Source organism: Oncorhynchus nerka, linkage group LG7 (assembly GCF_034236695.1).
Source record: "Oncorhynchus nerka isolate Pitt River linkage group LG7, Oner_Uvic_2.0, whole genome shotgun sequence".
NCBI classification, from domain to species: Eukaryota; Metazoa; Chordata; class Actinopteri; order Salmoniformes; family Salmonidae; genus Oncorhynchus; species Oncorhynchus nerka.
This window is the reverse complement of record NC_088402.1, coordinates 88,638,795-88,666,405: the sequence shown is the minus strand read 5'-3', so window position 1 is coordinate 88,666,405 and position 27,611 is coordinate 88,638,795. Positions and strand designations below refer to the sequence as shown.

Here is a 27,611-nt window from a genome sequence, read left to right as displayed (position 1 = left end):
TACTAGGCCTGCTGTATGTGTCTCTCACTTGTTCTCTAGTGGTTAGGAGTCTGACCTATATTTCCTCCTAGGAATGATGATGCTGCTGTCCTTCATACTAGGCCTGCTGTATGTGTCTCTCACCTGTTCTCTGGTGGTTAGGAGTCTGACCTATATTTCCTCCTAGGAATGATGATGCTGCTGTCCTTCATACTAGGCCTGCTGTATGTGTCTCTCACCTGTTCTCTAGTGGTTAGGAGTCTGACCTATATTTCCTCCTAGGAATGATGATGATGCTGCTGTCCTTCATACTAGGCCTGCTGTATGTGTCTCTCACCTGTTCTCTAGTGGTTAGGAGTCTGACCTATATTTCCTCCTAGGAATGATGATGCTGCTGTCCTTCATACTAGGCCTGCTGTATGTGTCTCTCACCTGTTCTCTAGTGGTTAGGAGGACCTATATTTTCTCCTAGGAATGATGATGCTGCTGTCCTTCATACTAGGCCTGCTGTATGTGTCTCTCACCTGTTCTCTAGTGGTTAGGAGTCTGACCTATATTTCCTCCTAGGAATGATGATGCTGCTGTCCTTCATACTAGGCCTGCTGTATGTGTCTCTCACCTGTTCTCTAGTGGTTAGGAGTCTGACCTATATTTCCTCCTAGGAATGATGATGCTGCTGTCCTTCATACTAGGCCTGCTGTATGTGTCTCTCACCTGTTCTCTAGTGGTTAGGAGTCTGACCTATATTTCCTCCTAGGAATGATGATGCTGCTGTCCTTCATACTAGGCCTGCTGTATGTGTCTCTCACCTGTTCTCTGGTGGTTAGGAGTCTGACCTATATTTCCTCCTAGGAATGATGATGCTGCTGTCCTTCATACTAGGCCTGCTGTATGTGTCTCTCACTTGTTCTCTAGTGGTTAGGAGTCTGACCTATATTTCCTCCTAGGAATGATGATGCTGCTGTCCTTCATACTAGGCCTGCTGTATGTGTCTCTCACCTGTTCTCTGGTGGTTAGAGTCTGACCTATATTTCCTCCTAGGAATGATGATGCTGCTGTCCTTCATACTAGGCCTGCTGTATGTGTCTCTCACCTGTTCTCTAGTGGTTAGAGTCTGACCTATATTTCCTCCTAGGAATGATGATGATGCTGCTGTCCTTCATACTAGGCCTGCTGTATGTGTCTCTCACCTGTTCTCTAGTGGTTAGGAGTCTGACCTATATTTCCTCCTAGGAATGATGATGCTGCTGTCCTTCATACTAGGCCTGCTGTATGTGTCTCTCACCTGTTCTCTAGTGGTTAGGAGGACCTATATTTTCTCCTAGGAATGATGATGCTGCTGTCCTTCATACTAGGCCTGCTGTATGTGTCTCTCACCTGTTCTCTAGTGGTTAGGAGTCTGACCTATATTTCCTCCTAGGAATGATGATGCTGCTGTCCTTCATACTAGGCCTGCTGTATGTGTCTCTCACCTGTTCTCTAGTGGTTAGGAGTCTGACCTATATTTCCTCCTAGGAATGATGATGATGCTGCTGTCCTTCATACTAGGCCTGCTGTATGTGTCTCTCACCTGTTCTCTAGTGGTTAGGAGGACCTATATTTCCTCCTAGGAATGATGATGCTGCTGTCCTTCATACTAGGCCTGGCCTAACTGCCTGCTTTTCATTTTTCTGCTTCAGTGTGTACAGAGGGGGAAATTAGCATTATTTTTCAATAAGAGAACAGGTGAAACCTAGTGTTTGTTTGGCAATTTAGGTGACTCATAGACTTCTGCTACCTATACTTCTGACTAGGCCTGACTTCTTAGTGTTCGTGATCTGCCTCCGTGTGTCTGGAGGCCTATGGGTGGTTTTAAAAAGGCAATCTGGTTTTTCATGAATTTCTATTGCCTGTGTGTATCGAGGAAGTGTTTCTTTGTAAGGGAAGTGTGTGTGTGTGCAGTTGTTTGGCAATTAGGTTACAAGATACACACATGCAAAGTGTTTCTGCATTTGAGAGTACATTCTTAACATTTAGAATATACAGTAGAACAGATGCATTATGGGCTAGACCCATATTGCTATGTTCTTGACTATACATTCTTAACATTTAGACTATGCAGTAGGCCTATACTGTAGGCAGAAGTGATTTTAAAATTGGGAGTATATTATGAAGTTCTTGCCACTCATAGCCTGGTTCCTCTCTAGGTTTCTTCCTTGGTTCTGGCCTTTCTAGGGAGTTTTTCCTAGCCAACGTGCTTCAACACCTGCATTGCTTGCTGTTTGGGGTTTTAAGCTGGGTTTCTGTACAGCACTTTGAGATATCAGCTGATATAAGAAGGACTTTATAAATACATTTGACTGACTGTCTTTCTTAATGATGTTGTCCTCAACCACTGTGTAGCCAGCTCTAACTAAGGACATAGTGTACTTTAGGATCACAGATATCTTTTGGATGCAGGGTTATCTTGCTATCCGGCTGTGTCAACACTGGACAGATAGACCGCTTAACAACGTCCTACCCAATGCATCCGCATTCTACTCCGCAAACAAACAGCATACCCACAGACAACTCGTTGAGTTAGTTCGTAGTTCCTGCTAAGAATTTGTGTATGTCAAGTTCTTGATGTCCTTGTCGCAAGTAGCAACAAATTGCATTTAGTATAAACATTTAGTTGGAATTAGTACCTTTTTTATTTATAATATGTCTAGATAATACGTTCCTCCTATATCTGACTGTGTGTGATGTCATGATAATTACATCAGCCAGCTCGACATGCATCAGAGGAGGAGGACTAAAGACCCTATGTCTGACTGTGTGTGATGTCATGATAATTACATCAGCCAGCTCGACATGCGTCAGAGGAGGAGGACTAAAGACCCTATGTCTGACTGCGTGTGATGTCATGATAATTACATCAGCCAGCTCGACATGCGTCAGAGGAGGAGGACTAAAGACCCTATGTCTGACTGTGTGTGATGTCATGATAATTACATCAGCCAGCTCGACATGCGTCAGAGGAGGAGGACTAAAGACCCTATGTCTGACTGTGTGTGATGTCATGATAATTACATCAGCCAGCTCGACATGCGTCAGAGGAGGAGGACTAAAGACCCTATGTCTGACTGCGTGTGATGTCATGATAATTACATCAGCCAGCTCGACATGCGTCAGAGGAGGAGGACTAAAGACCCTATGTCTGACTGTGTGTGATGTCATGATAATTACATCAGCCAGCTCGACATGCGTCAGAGGAGGAGGACTAAAGACCCTATGTCTGACTGTGTGTGATGTCATGATAATTACATCAGCCAGCTCGACATGCGTCAGAGGAGGAGGACTAAAGACCCCGAATGGCACGTCAGGACCTGTGGGAAAAGAGCAGGCTCACCACCTCTGACACAGGTTTTCTGTAAACAAATCTGTGCACCAAGATGCAATTCGATGCAAATTTACTGTTGGAGAAAAATACCCTTTATAATATAACCATATTAATTGTTGCTATGTGGCATAAATAACTATATAAACATAAACTACTACACTACTACAGAGGGTTTTTTTACCACAAGTGGACCCTTTAGCAGGGTCCACTTGTGGTAAATTCAATTGATTGGACATGATTTGGAAAGGCAAAACCCAAGCCATGAGGTCAAAGATATTGTCTGTAGAGTTCCCGAGACAGGACTGTGTCAAAGCACAGATCTGGGGAAAGGTACCAAAACATTTCTGCATCATTGAAGGTCCCCAAGAACACAGTGGCCTCCATCATGCTTAAATGGAACAGGTATGGAACCGCCAAGACTCCTCCTAGAGCTGGCCGTCCTGTCAGACTGTGCAAGCGGGGGAGAAGGGCCTTGTACAGCATTAGGGAGGGAGAGGTATGGTACAGTATTAGGGAGGGAGAGGTATGGTACAGCATTAGAGAGGGAGATGTATGGTACAGCGTTAGGGAGGGAGAGGTATGGTACAGCGTTAGGGAGGGAGAGGTATGGTACAGCGTTAGGGAGGGAGAGGTATGGTACAGCGTTAGGGAGGGAGAGGTATGGTACAGCGTTAGGGAGGGAGAGGTATGGTACAGCGTTAGGGAGGGAGAGGTATGGTACAGTGTTAGGGAGGGAGAGTGAGAGGTATGGTACAGCATTAGGTAGGGAGTGAGAGGTATGGTACAGCATTAGAGAGGGAGAGGTATGGTACAGCATTAGAGAGGGAGAGGTATGGTACAGCATTAGGGAGGGAGAGGTATGGTACAGCATTAGAGAGGGAGAGGTATGGTACAGCATTAGAGAGGGAGAGGTATGGTACAGCATTAGGGAGGGAGAGGTATGGTACAGCATTAGGGAGGGAGAGGTATGGTACAGCATTAGGGAGGGAGAGGTATGGTACAGCATTAGGGAGGGAGAGGTATGGTACAGCATTAGGGAGGGAGAGGTATGGTACAGCATTAGGGAGGGAGAGGTATGGTACAGCATTAGGGAGGGAGAGGTATGGTACAGCATTAGGGAGGGAGAGGTATGGTACAGCATTAGAGAGGTATGGTACAGCATTAGAGAGGTATGGTACAGCATTAGAGAGGTATGGTACAGCATTAGAGAGGTATGGTACAGCATTAGGTTGAGAGAGGGAGAGGTATGGTACAGCATTAGGTTGAGAGAGGGAGAGGTATGGTACAGCATTAGGTTGGGAGAGGGAGAGGTATGGTACAGCATTAGGTTGGGAGAGGTATGGTACAGCATTAGAGAGGGAGAGGTATGGTACAGCATTAGGTTGAGAGAGGGAGAGGTATGGTACAGCATTAGAGAGGTATGGTACAGCATTAGGTTGGGAGAGGGAGAGGTATGGTACAGCATTAGAGAGGGAGAGGTATGGTACAGCATTAGAGAGGGAGAGGTATGGTACAGCATTAGGGAGGGAGAGGTATGGTACAGCATTAGGCTGGGAGAGGGAGAGGTATGGTACAGCATTAGAGAGTGAGAGGTATGGTACAGCATTAGAGAGGGAGAGGTATGGTACAGCATTAGAGAGGGAGAGGTATGGTACAGCATTAGGGAGGGAGAGGTATGGTACAGCATTAGAGAGGGAGAGGTATGGTACAGCATTAGGTTGGGAGAGGGAGAGGTATGGTACAGCATTAGAGAGGGAGAGGTATGGTACAGCATTAGGTTCACGGCTGGGTGAACACATTCTACTGGAGCTAGGTAGAGGTATGGTATGGTATTAGGGAGGTAGAGGTATGGTATAGTATTAGGGAGGTAGAGGTATGGTATAGTATTAGGGAGGTAGAGGTATGGTATGGTATTAGGGAGGTAGAGGTATGGTATAGTATTAGGGAGGTAGAGGTATGGTATAGTATTAGGGAGGTAGAGGTATGGTATAGTATTAGGGAGGTAGAGGTATGGTACAGTATTAGGGAGACGGCTGGGTGAAAACATTCTACTGGAGCTAGGTAGAGGTATGGTATGGTATTAGGGAGGTAGAGGTATGGTATAGTATTAGGGAGGTAGAGGTATGGTATAGTATTAGGGAGGTAGAGGTATGGTACAGTATTAGGGAGGTAGAGGTATGGTACGGTATTAGGGAGGTAGAGGTATGGTACGGTATTAGGGAGGTAGAGGTATAGTATTAGGGAGGTAGAGGTATGGTATAGTATTAGGGAGGTAGAGGTATGGTACAGTATTAGGGAGACGGCTGGGTGAACACATTCTACTGGAGCTACTTGTATGTGGACACTTTAAAATCAGATTAGGGGAATTACTTTATTGCATTATCCTTCATTACTATATGAGGCCTACATTATCAGATCCACTGCTGGTAATAGTAAAGATCATGTATGAATTAAACCATTTCTGGATGACTCACACACTGCGTGAGTAATGTGACGGCTTGCCTCTTATACATGATGTTGTGATGGATATCCGTCTGTGAACAATAACCAGAACATGTCTGCTTTTCTCTCTTTTCCTCTCAGTATTCCTTCAATGACCTGAGTGGGTCCGTGTCACTGGCCTGGGTTGGAGACGCCACCGGGGTGAGTTTTACCGTGTTCCATTCTGTCCCCGTACTGACCGATATAACTAAATGATCGTTATGTCAAACCGGGCTCTCAAACTTATAGATGGAATATAAGTATAATAGAATTATCCTTACGGGTGCTCTATACCAGTCCTTACGGGCGCTCTATACCAGTCCTTACGGGCGCTCTATACCAGTCCTTACGGGCGCTCTATACCAGTCCTCACGGGCGCTCTATACCAGTCCTTACGGGCGCTCTATACCAGTCCTTACGGGCGCTCTACACCAGTCCTTACGGGCGCTCTATACCAGTCCTTACGGGCGCTCTATACCAGTCCTTACGGGCGCTCTATACCAGTCCTTACGGGTGCTCTATACCAGTCCTTACGGGCGCTCTATACCAGTCCTTACGGGCGCTCTATACCAGTCCTTACGGGCGCTCTATACCAGTCCTTACTGGCGCTCTATACCAGTCCTCACGGGCGCTCTATACCAGTCCTCACGGGCGCTCTATACCAGTCCTTATGGGCGCTCTATACCAGTCCTTACGGGCGCTCTATACCAGTCCTTACGGGCGCTCTATACCAGTCCTTACGGGCGCTCTATACCAGTCCTTACGGGCGCTCTATACCAGTCCTTACGGGCGCTCTACACCAGTCCTTACGGGCGCTCTACACCAGTCCTTACGGGCGCTCTACACCAGTCTTTACGGGCGCTCTACACCAGTCCTTACGGGCGCTCTACACCAGTCCTTACGGGCGCTCTACACCAGTCCTTACGGGCGCTCTATACCAGTCCTTACGGGCGCTCTATACCCGTCCTTACGGGCGCTCTATACCAGTCCTTACGGGCGCTCTATACCAGTCCTTACGGGCGCTCTATACCAGTCCTTACGGGCGCTCTATACCAGTCCTTACGGGCGCTCTATACCAGTCCTTACGGGCGCTCTATACCAGTCCTTACGGGCGCTCTATACCAGTCCTTACGGGCGCTCTATACCAGTCCTTACGGGCGCTCTATACCAGTCCTTACGGGCGCTCTACACCAGTCCTCACGGGCGCTCTATACTAGTCCTAAAGCTAGACTTTTTCTGTACAGGTCATCCTGGCTTTGACAACATTCCAGGTTCCATTCTTCATGTTGAGATTCGCCCAGTCCAAACTCTATCGAAGGTAAGAACAGACTGATTCATCACCAGTTGTCAAAGATTTTCTGTGGTAAAATATAGCCAGATATTATTTGAGCTGATGAGTTGTTGAATATTAAGTTTGCTTCCTCAGTGAGAACTATGGGAAGTCGTTCCAGGATGTCACAAACCTCATCAAAAACACTTTCATCAGGACAGAGTTCGGCATCGCCATCGGACCAGAGAACTCTGGGAAGGTAAGATGCCTTTTTAGAACCTGTGAACTATCTTATGTGTTAATGGCATGTTCTAGAAGAAACGCTTCTGAAAGTAATGGCAACACTTTACTGAAAGACTGCAGGTATAACTTTGTTTGTTTTCTAAGCATGTATAAACCTTTACTGTCACGTATCAAAGCTTATAATATGTTATATCTCCCTAATGTATCAAAAGACGTGTGATGTTGTAGACCACTGTTCAATGTTCAGAATAGTTCTATGAGTTCAATGGGACATATCATCATTTGGTTTGCCTGTCCTGCTCCTCTCAGGTGATCCTGACAGGTGACATGTCTGGCAGCCTGGGATCTCGTATCTTTATCTCCAGAGACTTTGGGAACAGCTTTGAGCAGCAGGACCTTCCCTTCAACCCCCTGATGCAGATCACATACAACCCCAGAGATGCCAACGTTCTCCTGGTTATCAGCAACACTGTGAGTCTGGGGGGTGGGGGGGTCAGGGGTCAGGGGGCGTGTGGAGGGTGAGGAGTACTACAAAGTGTTCTTACTTCTCCTAAAACCCCAGACCCATCGACACACACAACTTATCAGTACTTTTACAACACCAGTGGTCTAGTCAGCCTCATCATTTACCTCTCAGGGTTGATAGGAGCTGTTCCAATCCTCTCTGTCTAAATCACTTTATTTTAGAGCTAAATTGAAATGTTTTTTTTTACAGAAGAAATATGAGAAACATATACATGAGTGTGGTAGCAAGTGAATGGGAACAGTTTGGAGATCATGGGAAAAGTTGAGGACACAACAGTTCACCTGACACAAGACTGAATACAAACATTACACTTTATTTTGGGGGAGGAGTTTACATTTACTGTACTTTTTACTGCATTTGTTGATCTAGAAATCTGAAAATTGTCCCTTTACAGGACGATCTCTGGCTGTCAGAGGACTTTGGAGAGAACTGGAGGAAGATCCATGACATGGTGTGTCTGTTCAAATGGTAAGAGACTACAAGAGAGATAGATAGATAGATAGATAGATGTGTGTGTAGTAAAGAGACATCAACTTTGGGTAAAGATATATAGCAAAGAGACATCAACTTTGGGTAAAGATATATAGCAAAGAGACATCAACTTTGGGTAAAGATATATAGCAAAGAGACATCAACTTTGGGTAAAGATATATAGCAAAGAGTCATCAACTTTGGGTAAAGATATATAGCAAAGAGACATCAACTTTGGGTAAAGATATATAGCAAAGAGTCATCAACTTTGGGTAAAGATATATAGCAAAGAGACATCAACTTTGGGTAAAGATATATAGCAAAGAGACATCAACTTTGGGTAAAGATAAATAGCAAAGAGACATCAACTTTGGGTAAAGAGATATATAGCAAAGAGACATCAACTTTGGGTAAAGAGATATATAGCAAAGAGACATCAACTTTGGGTAAAGAGATATATAGCAAAGAGACATCAACTTTGGGTAAAGAGATATATAGCAAAGAGACATCAACTTTGGGTAAAGAGATATATAGCAAAGAGACATCAACTTTGGGTAAAGAGATATATATGGCAAAGAGACATCAACTTTGGGTAAAGAGATATATAGCAAAGAGACATCAACTTTGGGTAAAGATATATATATATGGCAAAGAGACATCAACTTTGGGTAAAGATATATATATATAGCAAAGAGACATCAACTTTGGGTAAAGATATATATATATAGCAAAGAGACATCAACTTTGGGTAAAGATATATATATATATAGCAAAGAGACATCAACTTTGGGTAAAGATATATATATATATAGCAAAGAGACATCAACTTTGGGTAAAGATATATATATATGGCAAAGAGACATCAACTTTGGGTAAAGATATATATATATATATATATAGCAAAGAGACATCAACTTTGGGTAAAGAGATATATAGCAAAGAGACATCAACTTTGGGTAAAGAGATATATAGCAAAGAGACATCAACTTTGGGTAAAGAGATATATAGCAAAGAGACATCAACTTTGGGTAAAGAGATATATATGGCAAAGAGACATCAACTTTGGGTAAAGAGATATATATGGCAAAGAGACATCAACTTTGGGTAAAGATATATATATATGGCAAAGAGACATCAACTTTGGGTAAAGATATATATATATAGCAAAGAGACATCAACTTTGGGTAAAGATATATATATATAGCAAAGAGACATCAACTTTGGGTAAAGATATATATATATATAGCAAAGAGACATCAACTTTGGGTAAAGATATATATATATATAGCAAAGAGACATCAACTTTGGGTAAAGATATATATATATATAGCAAAGAGACATCAACTTTGGGTAAAGATATATATATATAGCAAAGAGACATCAACTTTGGGTAAAGATATATATATATATATAGCAAAGAGACATCAACTTTGGGTAAAGATATATATATATATATAGCAAAGAGACATCAACTTTGGGTAAAGATATATATATATATATATATAGCAAAGAGACATCAACTTTGGGTAAAGATATATATATATATATATAGCAAAGAGACATCAACTTTGGGTAAAGATATATATATATATATATATATATAGCAAAGAGACATCAACTTTGGGTAAAGATATATATATATATAGCAAAGAGACATCAACTTTGGGTAAAGATATATATATATATAGCAAAGAGACATCAACTTTGGGTAAAGATATAGTACTAGAGTAGCAGAAGATCCTTACATGGCTGCCCACAGGGTAAGAGTTTGTAAGAGTTAGGAACTATTAGCAGCCAGTTATCCCATTGGTCTGTTTTGAGTTCCTATAATGACCACTGAACTGTACGTTCATTCCCTCTCTTAACTATAGCTCAGTCCCTGTGGTTGATTTGGTGGAATTATATTAGCTTGACTTCTGCTCCCTCGGGCAGCTAGCTGATTAGTTGTAGATGTTGAATAAACCCATAGAATTTGAATACTAAAACGGATATGAACCTTCTTATGAGGGTTCAAAGGTCAGATATATTGGTCAGAGTGATGGTCGACCACGTTTTGCCAGTGCTGTGCTAAGACATTGTTTAAAACAATGAATGTGAAGAATGTATCTGCACTATATGTACGTTAGCTAGAGGAATGAGTCCATAAATATTTCTAATTAACTGCCAATATGCCAATATTCCATTCTAACAATGCAGTCAATACACAGCCGTACACTGGCTCGACTAAGTTTATGACAGGATTTAGACTGGCAGGTAGCCAGTATGGTCAGGTAGTCTGGCGGTTCGAGCATTGGGCCAGTAACTGAAATGTTGCTGGATTGAAAACCCGAGTCAACAAGGTGAAAGATCTGTCGGTGTGCCCTTGTGCAAGGCACTTAACCCTAATTTGTTTCAGGGTTGCCATACTACTATGGCTGACCCTGTAAAACAACACATTTCACTGTAACACAAATATATATATATATATTTTGTATAAAGTTGTAAATCCAACAAGTACTGATATTGTATCATATAATAGCACTTGCAGCTTTCCAAGAAAACACAATCTGAGACATTTATGGTCTGTTAACATATATTTTTTAGAGGCTATTTATATAGAAAATGTGTTTAAAACATGTATAAACTGTATTTGTAATTATATGACAATATCCTAGGTTGACTATAATTCCATTACACAATCTGCGATACTTCACATGCCTTACTTTTATTGTCCTGCATCAGTAAAAGCAGGAATTGCATCACCAATGCCTCTACTGCCATTCAATCCAATTTGACTGGTTTTGGATTTCTCCCTGACCAAGATGGCTGCCATTTTCACCCATTTATGGAACTTTGAGGGTTTAGTCCCTCTAGTAATTTAATAGGTCTATTCATAGAGATCCTATCAGCTAGCTGATTAGTTTTTAGATGCAATATGTTGAATAAACATACTAAATAAACATCAATATTGCCCCGACTGTTATCAGGGCACCATACACACCGTAAAACACACACTGTAAAAGCAGGCAGTAAACTGGAATTGCAATTATGTTAGTGTTTGACTATGTGTTCTCTGGGCCAAGCCCTACCCCGCACAAGCTCTATTTTTATGTAGAGGTATTTCCTGGTTCTGCCTGCATTGTGATGAAAGGGCGTCAGTAGTAGCTGTTGAGTGTTTGTTTACCCTCGCTGGTTCACTTTCTAGCGCTGCGACACCCAGAGCGTCACAAGTAGTGTACAGTACACACACACACACACACACACAGCAATATCACACCACCCAGCCTCTTCTCCCAGTCCCTAAAGACCTAAACTTGATAGAAACACAGGAATATAGGTCAAACTTAACTATGGCATGACAAGACTTTCTGAAGACAAACACAGAAAAGTAGATATTTGAGAACGGCTTGGCTGTACAGTATGTACTGTATGTGGGAGGGAATGTGTGATTAAACTGTAACCACGACGATAACGCAAGTCACCAAGGTCCTTTTAGGACAACAGGATCAGCTGTTTGTCTCTGCAGCCTGTCTCAACTTCCATCATATCTCCAGCTGTACCAGTGTGTCCCAAACTATATCAGGCCAGTATACATTGAAAACAGTGATCTTGGTGTTGTACTAGCAACTAAACTTGTTTGGGTAAAGCGGCAGGTAGCCTAATGGTTAGAGCGTTGGGCCAGTAACCGAAAGGTTGCTGGTTTGAATCCCCAAGTGGACAAGGTCAAATAATCTGTCATTCTGAACAAGGACGTTAACCCACTGTTCCCCGGTAGGCCGTCATTGTAAATAAGAATTTGTTCTTAACTGACTTGCCTAGTTACATTTTAAAATGAATGTTTACAAAGGCTAGTAATGTGTGGTGACAGCTTGTCGTCTTCTCTGTTTCCAGGGGGATGGACAGTAACATATTCTTCACCACCAGCCTCAATGGATCCTGCAGTAAGTGACACTGACACCCATTCAATAGCTGATAAATTCTAGAATGTCTCTATATTCGTAATAGTCTCTCTAGTCATTGTAGTCTAGTCGTTGTAGTCTAGTCGCTGTAGTCTAGTCGTTGTAGTCTCTCTAGTCGTTGTAGTCTCTAGTCGTTGTAGTCTCTCTAGTCGTTGTAGTCTCTCTAGTCGTTGTAGTCTCTCTAGTCGTTGTAGTCTCTCTAGTCGTTGTAGTCTCTAGTCGTTGTAGTCTCTAGTCGTTGTAGTCTCTAGTCGTTGTAGTCTCTAGTCGTTGTAGTCTCTAGTCGTTGTAGTCTCTCTAGTCGTTGTAGTCTCTCTAGTCGTTGTAGTCTCTAGTCGTTGTAGTCTCTAGTCGTTGTAGTCTCTAGTCGTTGTAGTCTCTAGTCGTTGTAGTCTCTAGTCGTTGTAGTCTCTAGTCGTTGTAGTCTCTAGTCGTTGTAGTCTCTAGTCGTTGTAGTCTCTAGTCGTTGTAGTCTCTCTAGTCGTTGTAGTCTCTCTAGTCGTTGTAGTCTCTAGTCGTTGTAGTCTAGTCGTTGTAGTCTAGTCGTTGTAGTCTCTAGTCGTTGTAGTCTAGTCGTTGTAGTCTAGTCGTTGTAGTCTCTAGTCGTTGTAGTCTCTCTAGTCGTTGTAGTCTCTCTAGTCGTTGTAGTCTCTCTAGTCGTTGTAGTCTCTAGTCGTTGTAGTCTCTCTAGTCGTTGTAGTCTCTATAGCCTCTTGTGACAGACTGTCATAAATAGTTAATGTGGTTCTGGATTGCAAGATAAATAAGTTGACATCTAACTTTAAGAATGGATAAGGAGAACATCTGTCTCCCTCTCAGATGACATGGGGATGCTGGACTTGAGGAGGACGACGGACTACGGGAAGACCATCAAGACTGTTGCCACTAAGATCTTCTCTTTCGGCCTGGGGGGAAAGTTTCTGTTTGCCTCTGTTATGACTGGAACTGTAAGTATGAGGAAGTATGTGTGTGTGTGGTCTACTTGTTTGCATAATGTTTGTGTTCCTGCTTTGAATGTAGGCTTGTTCACTAAGCCTAAGGCCCTTCTCACGCTCTCTTTCACTCTCTCTCTTTCACTCTCTCTGTTTCTCTCTCTCTGTTTCTCTCTCTCTCTGTTTCTCTCTCTACGACCCTCCCCTAGGGCACTCTGAGGAGGATCCATGTGTCGACTAACCAGGGGGAGGAGTGGAACATGGCTCAGCTGCCTCCGGTTGGCCACGAGGAGTTCTATTCTATCCTGGCAGCCAATGAGGACATGGTGTTCATGCACGTGGACGAACCAGGAGGTGAGTCAATACCCATACTGTGGTCTTTCTTTTCACCATAAAGTATTTCCACACAGTGTCTCACTAAATAACCGTGTTGGACCCCAATAGGACCAATGTTCTGTCCTCTTCCTGTCCCTCTAGTTAACCATGTTGGATATGACCCTAACAGGACCAATGTTCTGTACTCTTCCTGTCCCTCTAGTTAACCATGTTGGATATGACCCCAATAGGACCAATGTTCTGTCCTCTTCCTGTCCCTCTAGTTAACCATGTTGGATATGACCCCAATAGGACCAATGTTCTGTCCTCTTCCTGTCCCTCTAGTTAACCATGTTGGATATGACCCTAACAGGACCAATGTTCTGTCCTCTTCCTGTCCCTCTAGTTAACCATGTTGGATATGACTCCAATAGGACCAATTTTCTGTCCTCTTCCTGTCCCTCTAGTTAACCATGTTGGATATGACCCTAACAGGACCAATGTTCTGTCCTCTTCCTGTCCCTCTAGTTAATACAGTAATAGAACTGTCTCTCTCCTATATGTCCCCAGACACAGGCTACGGCAGCATCTACGTGTCAGACGACAGGGGTACGGTGTACTCCAAGTCTCTGGAGCGTCACCTCTACACCACCACAGGGGGAGACACTGACTTCACCAACATTACCTCTCTACGAGGGGTCTTCATCACCAGTATACTGGCAGAGGGTAGGGACTACACACACACACACACCTGCTTTAAATGCTCCAACACTCAGAGCACTTAGACTCCTGTGTTCTCAGACTCCTATGTCCTCAGACTCCTGTGTATTATATGCCAGAGGCCCAGTATGACTCTCCTTAGCTGTTCAGTGTGAGATCAGCTGCATGTCTACAGCAGCTCAGGAAGAGCAGTGGACCCATATATACACTGGGTTATATATACACTCCATCTAACTTTAGGCATCAGCTGTCTGAGCAGCTTACCAATCACTCTACCTGTACGTAGCCCATCTGTAAATAGCACACCCAACTACCTCATCCCCATATTATTACTTATCCTCTTGCTCTTTTGCACCCCAGTATCTCTATTTGCACATCTCACTCCAGTATTAATGCTAAATTGTAATTATTTTTACCTCTAGGTCCTATTTATTGCCATACCTCCCTACTCTTCTACATTTCCACACACTGTACATAGATATTTTTCTATTTTTATTTTCTTTTGTGTTATTGACTGTTTGTTTATGTGTAACTCTGTTGTTTTTGTCACACTGCTTTGCTTTATCTTGGCCAGGTAGCAGTTGTAAATGAGAACTTGTTCTCAACTGGCCTACCTGGTTAAATAAAGGTTAAATAAAAAAACAAGTATTTATATGGACAGTGAAGCTACAACTTTTAGTCTCTTTACGCCAGTATTTGGGATTTGTTTCATATGAGGCGACAGTACAGAATGTCACCTTTTTATTTTAGGGTATTTCCATGCATATTTGTTTTACTGTTTAGAAATGAAAGCACTTTATGTATCTAGTCCCCCCATTTGAAGATGTAATAAGTATATGGACAAATTCACTTGTGTGTATTATAATGTAGTCAAAAGTTTAGTATTTGGTCTCATTTTCCTAGCATACAATGACTACATGTGTGCGCCCAATAGAAATTAATGGTAAATAATGTATTGTGTCATTTTGGAGTCACTTTTATTGTACATAAGACTAAAATATATTTCTAAACACATTTTAAAGTGGATGCTACCATGATTAGCGAAAATAATTGGGAATAATGATGAGTGAGAAAGTTACAAGGGATCATACCCTTGTAAGGGATCATACCCCCAAGACATGCTAACCTCTCAGTACATTTTTTTTTTTTTTTTGGGGGGGATCCTTGTTCTTACATTATGTGAATTTGTCCAAATGCTTAATCAAATGGAGGAACACGACACATCAATTGCTTTCATTTTTGTACTGTCGCCTCATGAAATATTTGATCGAAAATCCAAAATGCTGGAGTATAGAGACAAATAATACATAAAAGAAATAGCCGCGCTGTCCAAATAAATATTGTTGGGGGGGTGTAAATGTCTCTTGTTGTGGTGTTGTCTAGATGGCTTGGTGCAGTCCGTGGTGTCCTTCGACCAGGGAGGGGAATGGGTGCCCCTGCAGAAACCTGCCAACACCAAGTGTGACTCCACAGCCAAAGATCCCGACAAGTGCAGTCTCCACATCCACGCAGCTTACAGCGCGGCTATGAAGCTGAACGTCCCCATGCTGCCTCTCAGTGAACCAAACGCTGTAGGACTCATCATGGCTCACGGTAAATCACACACATCTCCTTAGTCATTCACCTGTTCATGACTCTGTCAAGCAAAAAAAGCCAGGTCGTCGTGCCGGAGTCTGATCAAGCGTTAACACTCGGAGTTCCAGGCTCGACCATCTCCTGACCCCTAACCCCTAGCCTCTGACTCCCGCCCTCAGGGAGTGTGGGCGATACAATCTCTGTGATAATACCCAATGTGTTTTTAGTCATTCAGCAGACGCTCTTTATTTTACCCCGGTTGTGGTATCCAATTGGTAGTTAGTCTTGTCTCATCGCTGCAACTCCCATACGGACTCGGGGAGAGGTGAAGGTCGAGAGCCGTGCGTCCTCCGAAACACAACCCAACTGCACTGCTTCTTGACACAATGCCCACTTAACCCGAAGCCAGCCACACCAATGTGTCGGAGGAAACACCATATTCAACCCAGGGTAGCTGGGCTCTTTAGGAGGAAGGGTTACCAGAAGTCACGCAGCGTAGGGCAGTCTCCATCTCCTGGTTTGCCATTCGGTCTGGCTGTTGGTCTGGGGGTGATATCCAGAAGAAAGACAGACATTGATACGAAGAGCTGAACAGAAGGATCTCCATACCTTTGATGTAAACTGGGGTCCCCTGTCGGAAACAATGTCAGTGGGAATGCCATGTCAACATTTTTCTCTGCAGGTGAAAGTTTACGGGGAAAGAATGCACATGGGTGGAGCTTCTGATCAGAGGGGGAATGTTGAGAAAGAACCGCACCTACCCTTGTGTCGGAGGTGTCCACCTCCACGATGAACTGGAGTTTTGGGTCTGGCTGAGTGAGGAGTGGAAGTTCCAGGAACGGGGTCCAGTGGAACGGAGTGGAGGTGAGAGGTGTTGCCAGACGGCTGTAGTTGCGGATGAAACGTCTGTAAATATTGGCAAACCCCTGGAAATGCTGTAGCTGCTTCAGGTTAGAAGGCGCAGGCCACTCGGACTGCCATGACTTTGGCAGGGTCGCAACTGTCCCTGTGCAATAATATAACCCAGGAAAGACACAGGAAGCATGGAACTCACATTTCTCAACTTTAACAAAAAGCTTATTCTCCCACAGCCATTGGAGAACATATTGCTGGTGAGCCATCATCATCCTTAACAAAAAATCTGAATGTCGTTCAAATAGACCAAAACAAAGCGTACAATCACATCCCTCAGCACATCCTTGACTAGGTTCTGGAAAACAGTAGGAATGTTAGTAAGACCAAAAGGCATGACCAAATATTCAGTGGCCTAGTGATGTGTTGAACGCAGTTTTCTACTCGTCCCCCTTTATGATGCGGACAAGGTGATGGGAATTCCGGAGGTCGAGTCTGGTGAACACCGTGGCACCATGGAGGGGGGTAAAAGCAGAACTAATGAGTGGCTACTTGTCCCACACTGGGATATTTTTCAGCCGTCTATGCACGGCCTCAGTGACCCATCCTTTTATTTACCAAAAAGACAATTTGGCTCAACAGTATATCCCTCACTACTGCTGAGCCACCTCTTTTGCTGGACGCAGGGAACAAGTAGAGACAAAGTGATCAACCTGGCCACAGTATAGGCAGCTCCTAGTGCTGATTCGGCACTGCATCTCTTCTGAAGAGAGACGGGCCCGGCCGAGCTGCATGGGTTCATGTTCTGGAAGAGACTTGGGAAGGGAGGCAGTCGGAGAAGGAGAACAAGGCAAGGAAGCAGATGTTATGGGGCATGCAACCTTACTTGCCATCTCCCTCTGATGCTCCCGGAGACAGTTGTCGATGCGGATGGCGAGAGAGATGAGCTCATAGAGTCCATCAGGCTCATCCCTGGACACCTACTCGTCCTTGATAGTCTCAGTGAGAGCATTCTGGAATGCTCCCTGAAGGGTGGACCTCATTCCAGCCACTCTCAGCAGTGAGGGTGCGAAACTCATTTGCCATTTCAGTGACACTATGGGAGCCTTGACGGAGGGACAGAAGTCGTTTAGCGGCATCCTTATTGCAGACAGGGTGGTCAAAGACTCTTCATCTCCTCTGTGAAGCTGGAGTAGGAAAGCAAAAGGGGGACTGTTTCTACCATAACACCGTAGCCCAGGAAAGCACTGCTCCACAGAGGCATCCAATCAGGAAGGAAATATTGGCCCGTTCGCTAGCGTAAGAGTAGGGCTGTTGCTCTGCAGGTCAGAAAAGCTCAGTGAAAACTCCTTGACGTGCTCCAGAAGGGTTTTCAGGGCTTGGTCATGTTGCTCGAGCGGGGCGCCTTGGCCGGCGAGGGTTTGGTGGAGAGGATCTAAGTCTGCTGGGTTCCTATCTGTGGCCAGATCTTACTGTTAGGTGGGGTGGAGCAGGTTAATCCAAGTGCAGACTCAGACTAGGAGACAGGGATAAGGTAACTAAGGTATTTATTGAAAAGCAGGGGGGGAGATGAGTGCAGGCCAGGGGAAACCTGGGCAGGTAGCAGGGAACCAGTAACTGAGGCAAGGGGAGTAGGGGCAGGTCAAGAGCGGAATCGAAGGAAGCAGTAGAGCAGGGAAGCAGGACTGATGAGACAAGGGACTGGAGACCGGGACCAGAGTCAGAGCGGATGGAACTGTAGCGCAGAGAAAAGCAGTGTCAGGCTAGGGGAAGAACTGGCACAACATCATAACAAGCTCTATGCAGGAACAAACATCTTGAACAGCAAACTGACTGAGCAGAGGTTACGATCTGGCAGCGTGGAAGTGGCAGGGCTGAGTCTTTGTAGAGATCTGCTCTGCCCTGTGGAGGCAGAGCAGGGGCTGCACAAACCCGGTGATTACATTAATGGTCAAGCCAATGGAATGTGAGTACTGCGCTTCAACATGGTTGAGGACGATGGACAAAGACATAATTTAAAATCACAGGGAGGTAATTCACCAACATATTCACCAGGATAATCGAAATGATCTTGAACGTCCTCATCTTCATGTTATTTGTCCCCTCCCTGTCTCCTTCCCCCGGCCCAGGTTGTTTCAGAACCCTGAGAACTGAGAGGCAGCAGAACATCACAGACGTCAGCATAGTTCCAATCAGAAGCACACCGAACAAACCGGCCCCCAGAACTATCAGCCAGGCAACACCACAACCGCTCACCCTAGCTGTGTCAGGGGTTTGTGCTCCACGCAGATGCAGCACTGGAACAGGGGTCGACCAGTGAACAAGAGACCCATACCAAACGCTGCAAGACTTGAGACTGCAGTTGTTTTGATGTGGTATGCTGAAAACGGAAGAAAACCGGAAGACTGGTAGAAGAGGACGTTGGACACACGGCCAGGTTGAGAGAAGAAGAACTCGCTCCGGTCACTATCAGCCACAGGAAGTAGCCATTGGTGGGGACACTCAGGATGAGATTGATTTCACTTAAAAGTCAGCTAACTGAAAGTTCTGTTTGTCTCTGTTAATGTGTTGTGGGCTTCAATACGCTTCGACAGTAATAAAGATTTGTTACTTGCATTGGTCCTGTTGCGATGCCACGGTAAAACATGAATCAATCAAAGGATGTCAAGAGTCAATTCTATTTCTACTCGGTCAATTCAGGAAATCAATCGATATTAGCAGCACAAAATGATACGTTATCGTATTAACTAAATGAAATGTTATCAAATTAACTCCATCTTATTCATCACATCTGATACATCTAAATTCCACAAAACTAACCCTTTCTTACATTAGCCAGTGTCAGAAATAAAAGGAACACACCTGAATAGAGGGAGTTCTCCTCTGGTCTGGAAGGTGTTGACATTACATAGACAAGATGACGCTTGAGTGCTGCAATACACACACGCCTGTGTCTTTACATTGATGGACCACACCCGATATGCAAATGTTGACATGCAAAATGTAATCTATATCACGCCACTATATAACACGTTGTGTGCTAATGATGTGTCATGGGTATCGTTGGGAGTTTTTCCTTCCAGGTCAAATGGTGCTGAAGGTTTACCATATAATGAATATATTTGAATATAATTAAAGGGTCAGTCTGGGATTGGTTCATCAATTTTTGTTAAAAAAAATGTAACTTAAAAATATGATATACTGTATAGCCATTGATTCTTGAAGAATATAACTTGTAAATGCCTCATGGGCATAGACGACCTACACCTTGCTGTCTATTTTACTTGACCTCTGACCCCCTAACCTCTCAGGGAGTGTGGGCGATGCCATCTCTGTGATGAAGCCGGACGTATTCGTGTCAGATGATGGAGGTTACACCTGGCTACAGGCCCTTGAGGGACCTCACCACTATGCCATCCTGGACTCTGGTGGACTCCTGGTGGCCGTGGAGCACTCTGCTCAGCTCATCAAAGACATCAAGTACGTCTGTGTGTCCATAAGAAGGGCTCTGTTCTAAATAGTGTACTATATAGGAACAATAAGGGCTATGTGTTCTAAGTAGTGTACTATATAGGAAAAATAAGGGTTCTGTTCTAAGTAGTGTACTATATAGGGAATAGGCCAGGGAGTCATTTCAGAGGGTGAGGCGATGCAGGTAGCCTGGATACCAGTCTCAGGCTATTCTGCTGTAAGACAATACTGGTATCCAGGCTAGAATGCAGAGGCCTCAAAAAAACCTAAAGAAAGAGAAAGAACTGAAACATCTGCTAGGGCTTCCATAGAAAATCACGTTACGATTTAACACACCTCGTGGCAAATGTTCTGACGTAGGGTAATGTGTTCTTTCCTGTCAGGTTTTCCACAGACGAGGGCCAGTGCTGGCACGTTCACCAGTTCACCAGCGATCCCATCCACTTCACAGGGCTAGCGGTGGAGCCGGGGGCGAGGTCTATGAACGTCAGTGTCTGGGGCTACAGAGACTCTCTGCTCAGTCAGTACTGGGTATCTGTCACCGTTGACTTCCGAGAGCTGCTCACTAGAACCTGTGAGTACCAGGAGATACAATTAAACACTTCACACTACTTAGCCAACCTGAGCTGCACTGTATTGGCCTGGTTACACATCCGCATTACCAGTCTAAAGGAAACTGATGTAATATAGATGGGACTGACTGGGGTTCAAACCTGGTTGTCTTTCACACCTCAAAGAACTGTGTCGGCCCGCTGAGCAAAAGCCTCATGTCTGTTTCTCAGGTGAGGACCAGGACTACGTGCAGTGGCTGGCACACTCTGATGACATCAGCGACCCTAACGACGGCTGTATGCTGGGTTACAAAGAGAAGTTACTGCGTCTAAGGAAGGCCTCGGTCTGCTGGAACGGACGGGACTATGTGGTCAACAAGCAACCCACCCCCTGCCTCTGCACCCTGGATGACTTTCTGTGGTCAGTGGTTCAATTACTTCAACTGTTGTTTTGTAAACTGTAAATCCATGGGCATATTGCAGTTGTGTATTGTAAGGGAGAATAGATTAGACTAGATTAGAATATATCCAACTAGATTAGATGAAACTAGACTAGATTAGAATAGATTCAACTAGACTAGAATAGATTCAACTAGATTAGAATAGATTCAACTAGACTAGATTAGAATAGATTCAACTAGACTAGATTAGAATAGATTCAACTAGACTAGATTCAACTAGACTAGATTCAACTAGACTAGATTCAACTAGACTAGATTAGAATAGATTCAACTAGACTAGATGAAACTAGACTAGATTCGATTAAACTAGATTAGAATAGATTCAACTAGACTAGAATAGATTCAACTAGACTAGATTAATTTATTTTGTTCAGGTCAGCACATCAGAAACATCCAAACAATTCACAATGTTGTCTGTCCCTGTCCGTCCCGGTCTATCCCTCCCTCCCGCTCTCTCTCCCATCCTGTTTGTCTCTGCCCCGGTCTCACCCGGTCTGTCCTTGTTTAACCTGCTCCACGCTGCCCCACCTTTAGTGACTTTGGGTACTATCGTAAAGAGAACAGCTCTGAGTGTGTGGAGCAGCCGGACCTGAAGGGCCACCTTCTGGAGTTCTGTCTGCAAGGCAAGGAGGAGCTACTGCAGACCAGAGGGTAAGGCTTTAGTCTCTGTGTTCCAACCTGGGTCTCCTGTGCATAACGAGACCGTGTTAGCCCACTGAGTGAAAGCCTAGGCATTAGCTTGGGGATGCTAACACAAGCCTTCCAAGTCTCAGACAAAGCTACTCATCACACAAGTGTGGCTCACCAAACCTCTCCATTACCTCCATTTTGTATTTATTTTAATTTTATTATTTCACCTTTATTTAACCAGGTAGGCAAGTTGAGAACAAGTTCTCATTTACAACTGCGACCTGGCCAAGATAAAGCATAGCAGTGTGAACAGACAGCAACACAGAGTTACACATGGAGTAAACAATAAACAAGATTAAGATACACGACTGACCACTAAGCATGTCCTCATGGTCCACAGCTATAGGAAGATCCCCGGGGATAAGTGTGAGGGAGGAAAAGAGCCGGAGAGAAAAGAGATCGACCTCAGTAAGAGGTGTGTCAGTGATCTGCTGGGACCTCAGGAACTACTGGTTAGTAGAAATATATGTTAGTGAATCTCATTGGTCCTGGTCTACGATGGACCATAATCCATTGGTGATCTGGTGTGTTTTGACTCCTAGCAGAAAAGCAGTCAATTACATCCAGTTGAATTGGGTCATAATGATGTTCTATCAACCAGTTTAGCCTGCTGGGGGTGGAGTCAAAACTCCCCAGACTACCAATATATCTCATTGGTCCTGTTATGTAATAATTGACCACTGCAACATGACTATGGAGGTGATGCTGCACCACTGTCAGTAGTAATGTTAACATGACTTTCTTATTTGCTGTAAGTCTTACTCTACTCTCTCTATCTCTCTCTGTATCTCTCCGCTCCTACAGATGGACGGCCATCTGTCCAGCTCTGCACCCATCATAGTGACTGTTTTAATCATTGTGCTGCTCGCAATCATAGCTGGGGTCCTCATCGTCAAGAAGTATGTCTGCGGTGGCAGGTCAGTAGAGCTGTTTTTATGATTCATTATGTTGTTTTATATCAGGACAGTAGAGCTGTTTTTATGATTCATTATGTTTTATATCAGGTCAGTAGAGCTGTTTTTATGATTCATTATGTTTTAGATCAGGTCAGTAGAGCTGTTTTTATGATTCATTATGTTTTAGATCAGGTCAGTAGAGCTGTTTTTATGATTCATTATGTTTTAGATCAGGTCAGTAGAGCTGTTTCTATGATTCATTATGTTGTTTTAGATCAGGTCAGTAGAGCTGTTTTTATGATTCATTATGTTTTAGATCAGGTCAGTAGAGCTGTTTTTATGATTCATTATGTTTTAGATCAGGTCAGTAGAGCTGTTTCTATGATTCATTATGTTGTTTTAGATCAGGTCAGTAGAGCTGTTTTTATGATTCATTATGTTTTAGATCAGGTCAGTAGAGCTGTTTTTATGATTCATTATGTTTTAGATCAGGTCAGTAGAGCTGTTTTTATGATTCATTATGTTTTAGATCAGGTCAGTTGAGCTGTTTTTATGATTCATTATGTTTTAGATCAGGTCAGTAGAGCTGTTTCTATGATTCATTATGTTTTAGATCAGATCAGTAGAGCTGTTTTTATGATTCATTATGTTTTAGATCAGGTCAGTAGAGCTGTTTCTATGATTCATTATGTTTTAGATCAGGTCAGTTGAGCTGTTTTTATGATTCATTATGTTGTTTTAGATCAGGTCAGTAGAGCTGTTTTTATGATTCATTATGTTTTAGATCAGGTCAGTAGAGCTGTTTTTATGATTCATTATGTTTTATATCAGGACAGTAGAGCTGTTTTTATGATTCATTATGTTGTTTTAGTACTGTATGTCCAGTTGTAACCAGGTATGCATTTGGAAAGTATTCAGACCGCTAGATTTTTTTCCACATTTAGTTATGTTAGTCTTATTCTAAAATGGATTAAATAAATAAAATCCTCATCAATCTACACACAAAACCACATAATGACAAAGTGAGAAAAAAAAAAGTTTTTTTTTTGTATTTTTACAAATGTATAACTAATAATAACAATACCTTATTTACATAAGAATTCAGACCCTTTGCTGCGAGACTCGAAATTGAGCTCAGGTGCATCCTGTTTCCATTGATCATCCTTGATGTTTCTACAAGTTGATTGGAGTCCACCTGTGGTAAATTCAATTGATTGGACATGATTTGGAAAGGCAAACACCTGTCTATATAATGTCCAACAGTTGACAGTGCATGTCAGAGCAAAAACCAGGTCATGAGTTTCGAAGGAATTGTCCGTACAGCTCCGAGACAGGATTGTATCGAGGCAATACATCCGAGGAAGGGTACCAACACATTTCTGCAGCATTGAAGGTCCCCAAGAACACAGTGGCCTCCATCATTCTTAAATGGAAGAAGTTTGGAACCACAGACTCTTCCTAGAGCTGGCCTCCCGGGGAAACTGAGCAATCGGGGGAGAAGGGCCTTGGTCAGGGAGGTGACCAAGAACCCGATAGTTACTCTGACAGAGCTCTAGATTTCCTCTGTGGAGATGGAAGAAACTTCCAGAAGGACATCCGTCTCTGCAGCACTCCACCAATCAGGCGGAAGCCACTCCTCAGTAAAAGGCACATGATAGCCCGCTTGGAATTTGCCAAAAGACACCTAAAGGACTCATGCCATGAGAAACCAGATTATCTGGTCTGATGAAAGCAAGATGGAACACTGTGGCCTGAATGCCAAGCGTCACATCTGGAGGAAAACTGGCACCATCCCTACGGTGAAACAAGATGGTGGCAGCATTATGCTGTGGGGATGTTTTTCAGTGGCAGGGACTGGAAGACTAATCAGAATCGAGACAAAGATGAATGGAGCAAAGTACAGAGAGATCCTTGATGAAAACCTGCTCAAGACCTCAGTCTGGGGTGAAAGTTCACCTTCCAACAGGACAACGACCCTAAGCACACAGCCAAAACAATGCAGGAGTGGCTTCGGGACAAGTCTCTGAAGGTCCTTGAGTGACCTGAATACTTCCCGAAGGCACTACATCCACAAAGAAGTGCAGAGAGCAAAGAGGCTGATCAGTAGTTTAGGGGAGAGCTGTAGAGAGCTTCTAATGATCCGAGCCAAGCTATACTGACCCAAGCCAAGCTATACTAAGCCGGTTACTCATGCACCCTAGTTTCTGGCACAACAATCATGTGAAAGGGGTTTAATGGGCTCAGTGTATCTGTGTTTTGATTGGCTCCCCCAGGTTCCTGGTACACAGCTACTCTGTCCTACAGCATCATGCTGAGGCCCAGGGACTAGACGAACCCCTAGACAGCAACTTCACTCAGACCAGAAACATGGCCGACTTCCACGACGATTCAGACGAGGTAATGTTACCATAAAAACACTTGCACGTCCTTTTTGTTTGGTTATTTGTGTGTCCTTAGCACGTACTCAACAGATACAATATAGGTCAATACTTGGGTATGGGAATGGCCGTCTCTCCATTGCCTCAGTGTTTTCTCTAGTCCTTTTCTGTGAAAAGTCCACTTTCATAGAAATGTTTTTGTTCTCTGTGCTTCTGTAGGATCTTCTGGAGTAACAGGTTGAACATGCAGCTCCCAAGAGGACCTACTCGTCTCCTGTCTGTCCTTTACAACCCAGAGACTCCTGCAGCTACAAGAGGACCTACTCGTCTCCTGTCTATCCTTTACAACCCAGAGACTCCTGCAGCTCCCAAGAGGACCTACTCGTCTCCTGTCTGTCCTTTACATCCCAGAGACTCCTGCAGCTACAAGAGGAATCTAGTCTCCTGTCTGTCCTTTTACAACCCAGAGACTCCTGCAGCTACAAGAGGAATCTAGTCTCCTGTCTGTCCTGAGGCTCACTGCTCTACATCAAAGAACACGTTTCTTCTATCTGTACAACCAGAGGCTCGCTGCTGCTGTTCTCTCCTTCGACTCCTGCTACTTCCTCTTTCCCTCCCTCCACCATGACCCTTGACCTCTAACCCCTGAGAGTTGTTCCAGTGCTGCTCTCATCAGTGAGGTATCCAATGAGGCTTTGTGATCTGAGTGAGACACAGCCAGAATTCAGCAGGAGAGCAGAGGTCCAGTCGGGTTGTTATGGTTGATTTAAAAAAAAAAAAAAAAAAAAAAAAAAATGTATTCTCCAAGTTCCTTTTCTGTTGGGATGTGATGGTTCTGGAATGCTGGTGAATCTGGAATCATGGAACTGTTGTTTTAGAAGCTGTTTTATGGTCTTTGGGCGCTTCTCTTAATATCTACTGTACCTAGACTCTTCAAAACAAGTGACTGTAAACAGCACCATGATGACATTACGGGTTATTACATGCCTCTCCCATTGCTTGGGACTGGGGATCTTGGGAAATATTACGTATACGTTTCTATTGAAGACATGTCCTTTTTTCCCCCTCCCCTGCACTTACATAAAGATCTTTCATTTTTCATTGATGTGATTCGGGGTTGGGACTATGGTAAATAGGTTGTAGTTAGTTACCGTGGCTTGGTAAAATTACTCTACCAAGCCACCCTATTTCTTAACTATTTTTTTTTACTATTTTGCCTAAATGATAAGATGCAAGTGGAAATATTTATAAGCATTTAAAGTTGGATAGCAATAACATGTTTGGATCCACTGTATCAACACACTAAGCTTTCATAGCAGGAATCAACCTCCTCCTCTAAACTAAAGGGATTAATCCGAACATGAGAATTGTGTACCTAACTCAAACATTCACCTTCTAAATCATGCATCGTTTTTTTTTTTTTTTTTTTTAACTCAAGTTATGATTTGGCTATATTAGAACAATAGAATAAGTCTATCTAAACATTGTATGCAGTTGTGACTGCCTAAAGCAGTATAAAAAAACATCTGTTTAGTTTGAGTCAGAGGGGGGGGGGGGGGGAATGTAGTGTACAAAAAGCTATTCACCTCATGCCTCCTCATTTCTCTACACAAATGATGTTTAATATGTTGAGCTAATCCTACACTAGTGAAAGTAGACCCCAATGTGAAGGAAGGACTATAGGAATCAATCGAACGTAAACACAGGCGCTAAGGCCACTTTTTTTTTTAAATGTAATAACTGTCACATAGATCTGGACATCTTTAACGAAGCCATTTTTGTTAGAAATTATTTTATAAAGCTTAACAACGTTGTATGGATGTCTAGCAGTTTTGCCACTGGCGTGTCTGTTTTCAGTGTGTAGAACAGACCTCTTGTCTGTATGTACTGTACGCTCGTATCTTAATATGATGAGCTAATACTACTGAATTACACATTTTATTGTGGTCACCACATTACCTGAAAAATGTCATTGACTTAAGTTTCACCTAGACTAGGGTCATTCTAGCCTCGGAAGCCCATTTGGAACGATGGCCTTGGGAGACTAGGGTCATTCTAGCCTCGGAAGCCCATTTGGAACGATGGCCCTGGGGGACTAGGGTCATTCTAGCCTCGGAAGCCCATTTGGAACGATGGCCTTGGGGGACTAGGGTCATTCTAGCCTCGGAAGCCCATTTGGAACGATGGCCTTGGGAGACTAGGGTCATTCTAGCCTCGGAAGCCCATTTGGAACGATGGCCTTGGGAGACTAGGGTCATTCTAACTGGGAGTATACACCTGACAGGCGGTTTCCATTTGTTCCTAATACTATAGTCAGATACAATTGTTTTTAGAATAATACATGTAGAAAGTAGAAGCTAAATTAACACTTCTTTGTAGGCTTGAATGTAGGAAAAAAACAGGCGCTGATGATAGCTTCCCTTTTGAACTAGGCTACTTTAAATACTGTGGAGTCACATGATCTCTCTCTCTCAATAGTTTGCCGTTTTAAAACATTTGTT

General features: G+C 43.6%; 1 protein-coding gene across 1 annotated transcript in view; it reads left to right on the top strand.

Moving 5' to 3' along the window:
- Window positions 1-26,211, top strand: part of LOC115132532 (sortilin-like) — a 28,414-nt gene extending 2,203 nt beyond the window's left edge. The window contains exons 2-19 of the mRNA XM_029665273.2: window positions 5,924-5,983; window positions 7,066-7,139; window positions 7,248-7,350; window positions 7,644-7,805; window positions 8,255-8,328; window positions 12,202-12,251; window positions 13,089-13,216; window positions 13,411-13,555; window positions 14,087-14,242; window positions 15,620-15,829; window positions 19,975-20,143; window positions 20,518-20,708; window positions 20,917-21,106; window positions 21,681-21,797; window positions 22,177-22,288; window positions 22,641-22,753; window positions 25,006-25,129; window positions 25,330-26,211. Coding sequence (XP_029521133.1) covers window positions 5,924-5,983; window positions 7,066-7,139; window positions 7,248-7,350; window positions 7,644-7,805; window positions 8,255-8,328; window positions 12,202-12,251; window positions 13,089-13,216; window positions 13,411-13,555; window positions 14,087-14,242; window positions 15,620-15,829; window positions 19,975-20,143; window positions 20,518-20,708; window positions 20,917-21,106; window positions 21,681-21,797; window positions 22,177-22,288; window positions 22,641-22,753; window positions 25,006-25,129; window positions 25,330-25,344 — 2,193 coding nt within the window. The 3' untranslated portion in view covers window positions 25,345-26,211. The remainder of the gene's footprint in view (window positions 1-5,923; window positions 5,984-7,065; window positions 7,140-7,247; window positions 7,351-7,643; window positions 7,806-8,254; window positions 8,329-12,201; window positions 12,252-13,088; window positions 13,217-13,410; window positions 13,556-14,086; window positions 14,243-15,619; window positions 15,830-19,974; window positions 20,144-20,517; window positions 20,709-20,916; window positions 21,107-21,680; window positions 21,798-22,176; window positions 22,289-22,640; window positions 22,754-25,005; window positions 25,130-25,329) is intronic.
- Window positions 26,212-27,611: the final 1,400 nt, after the last annotated feature.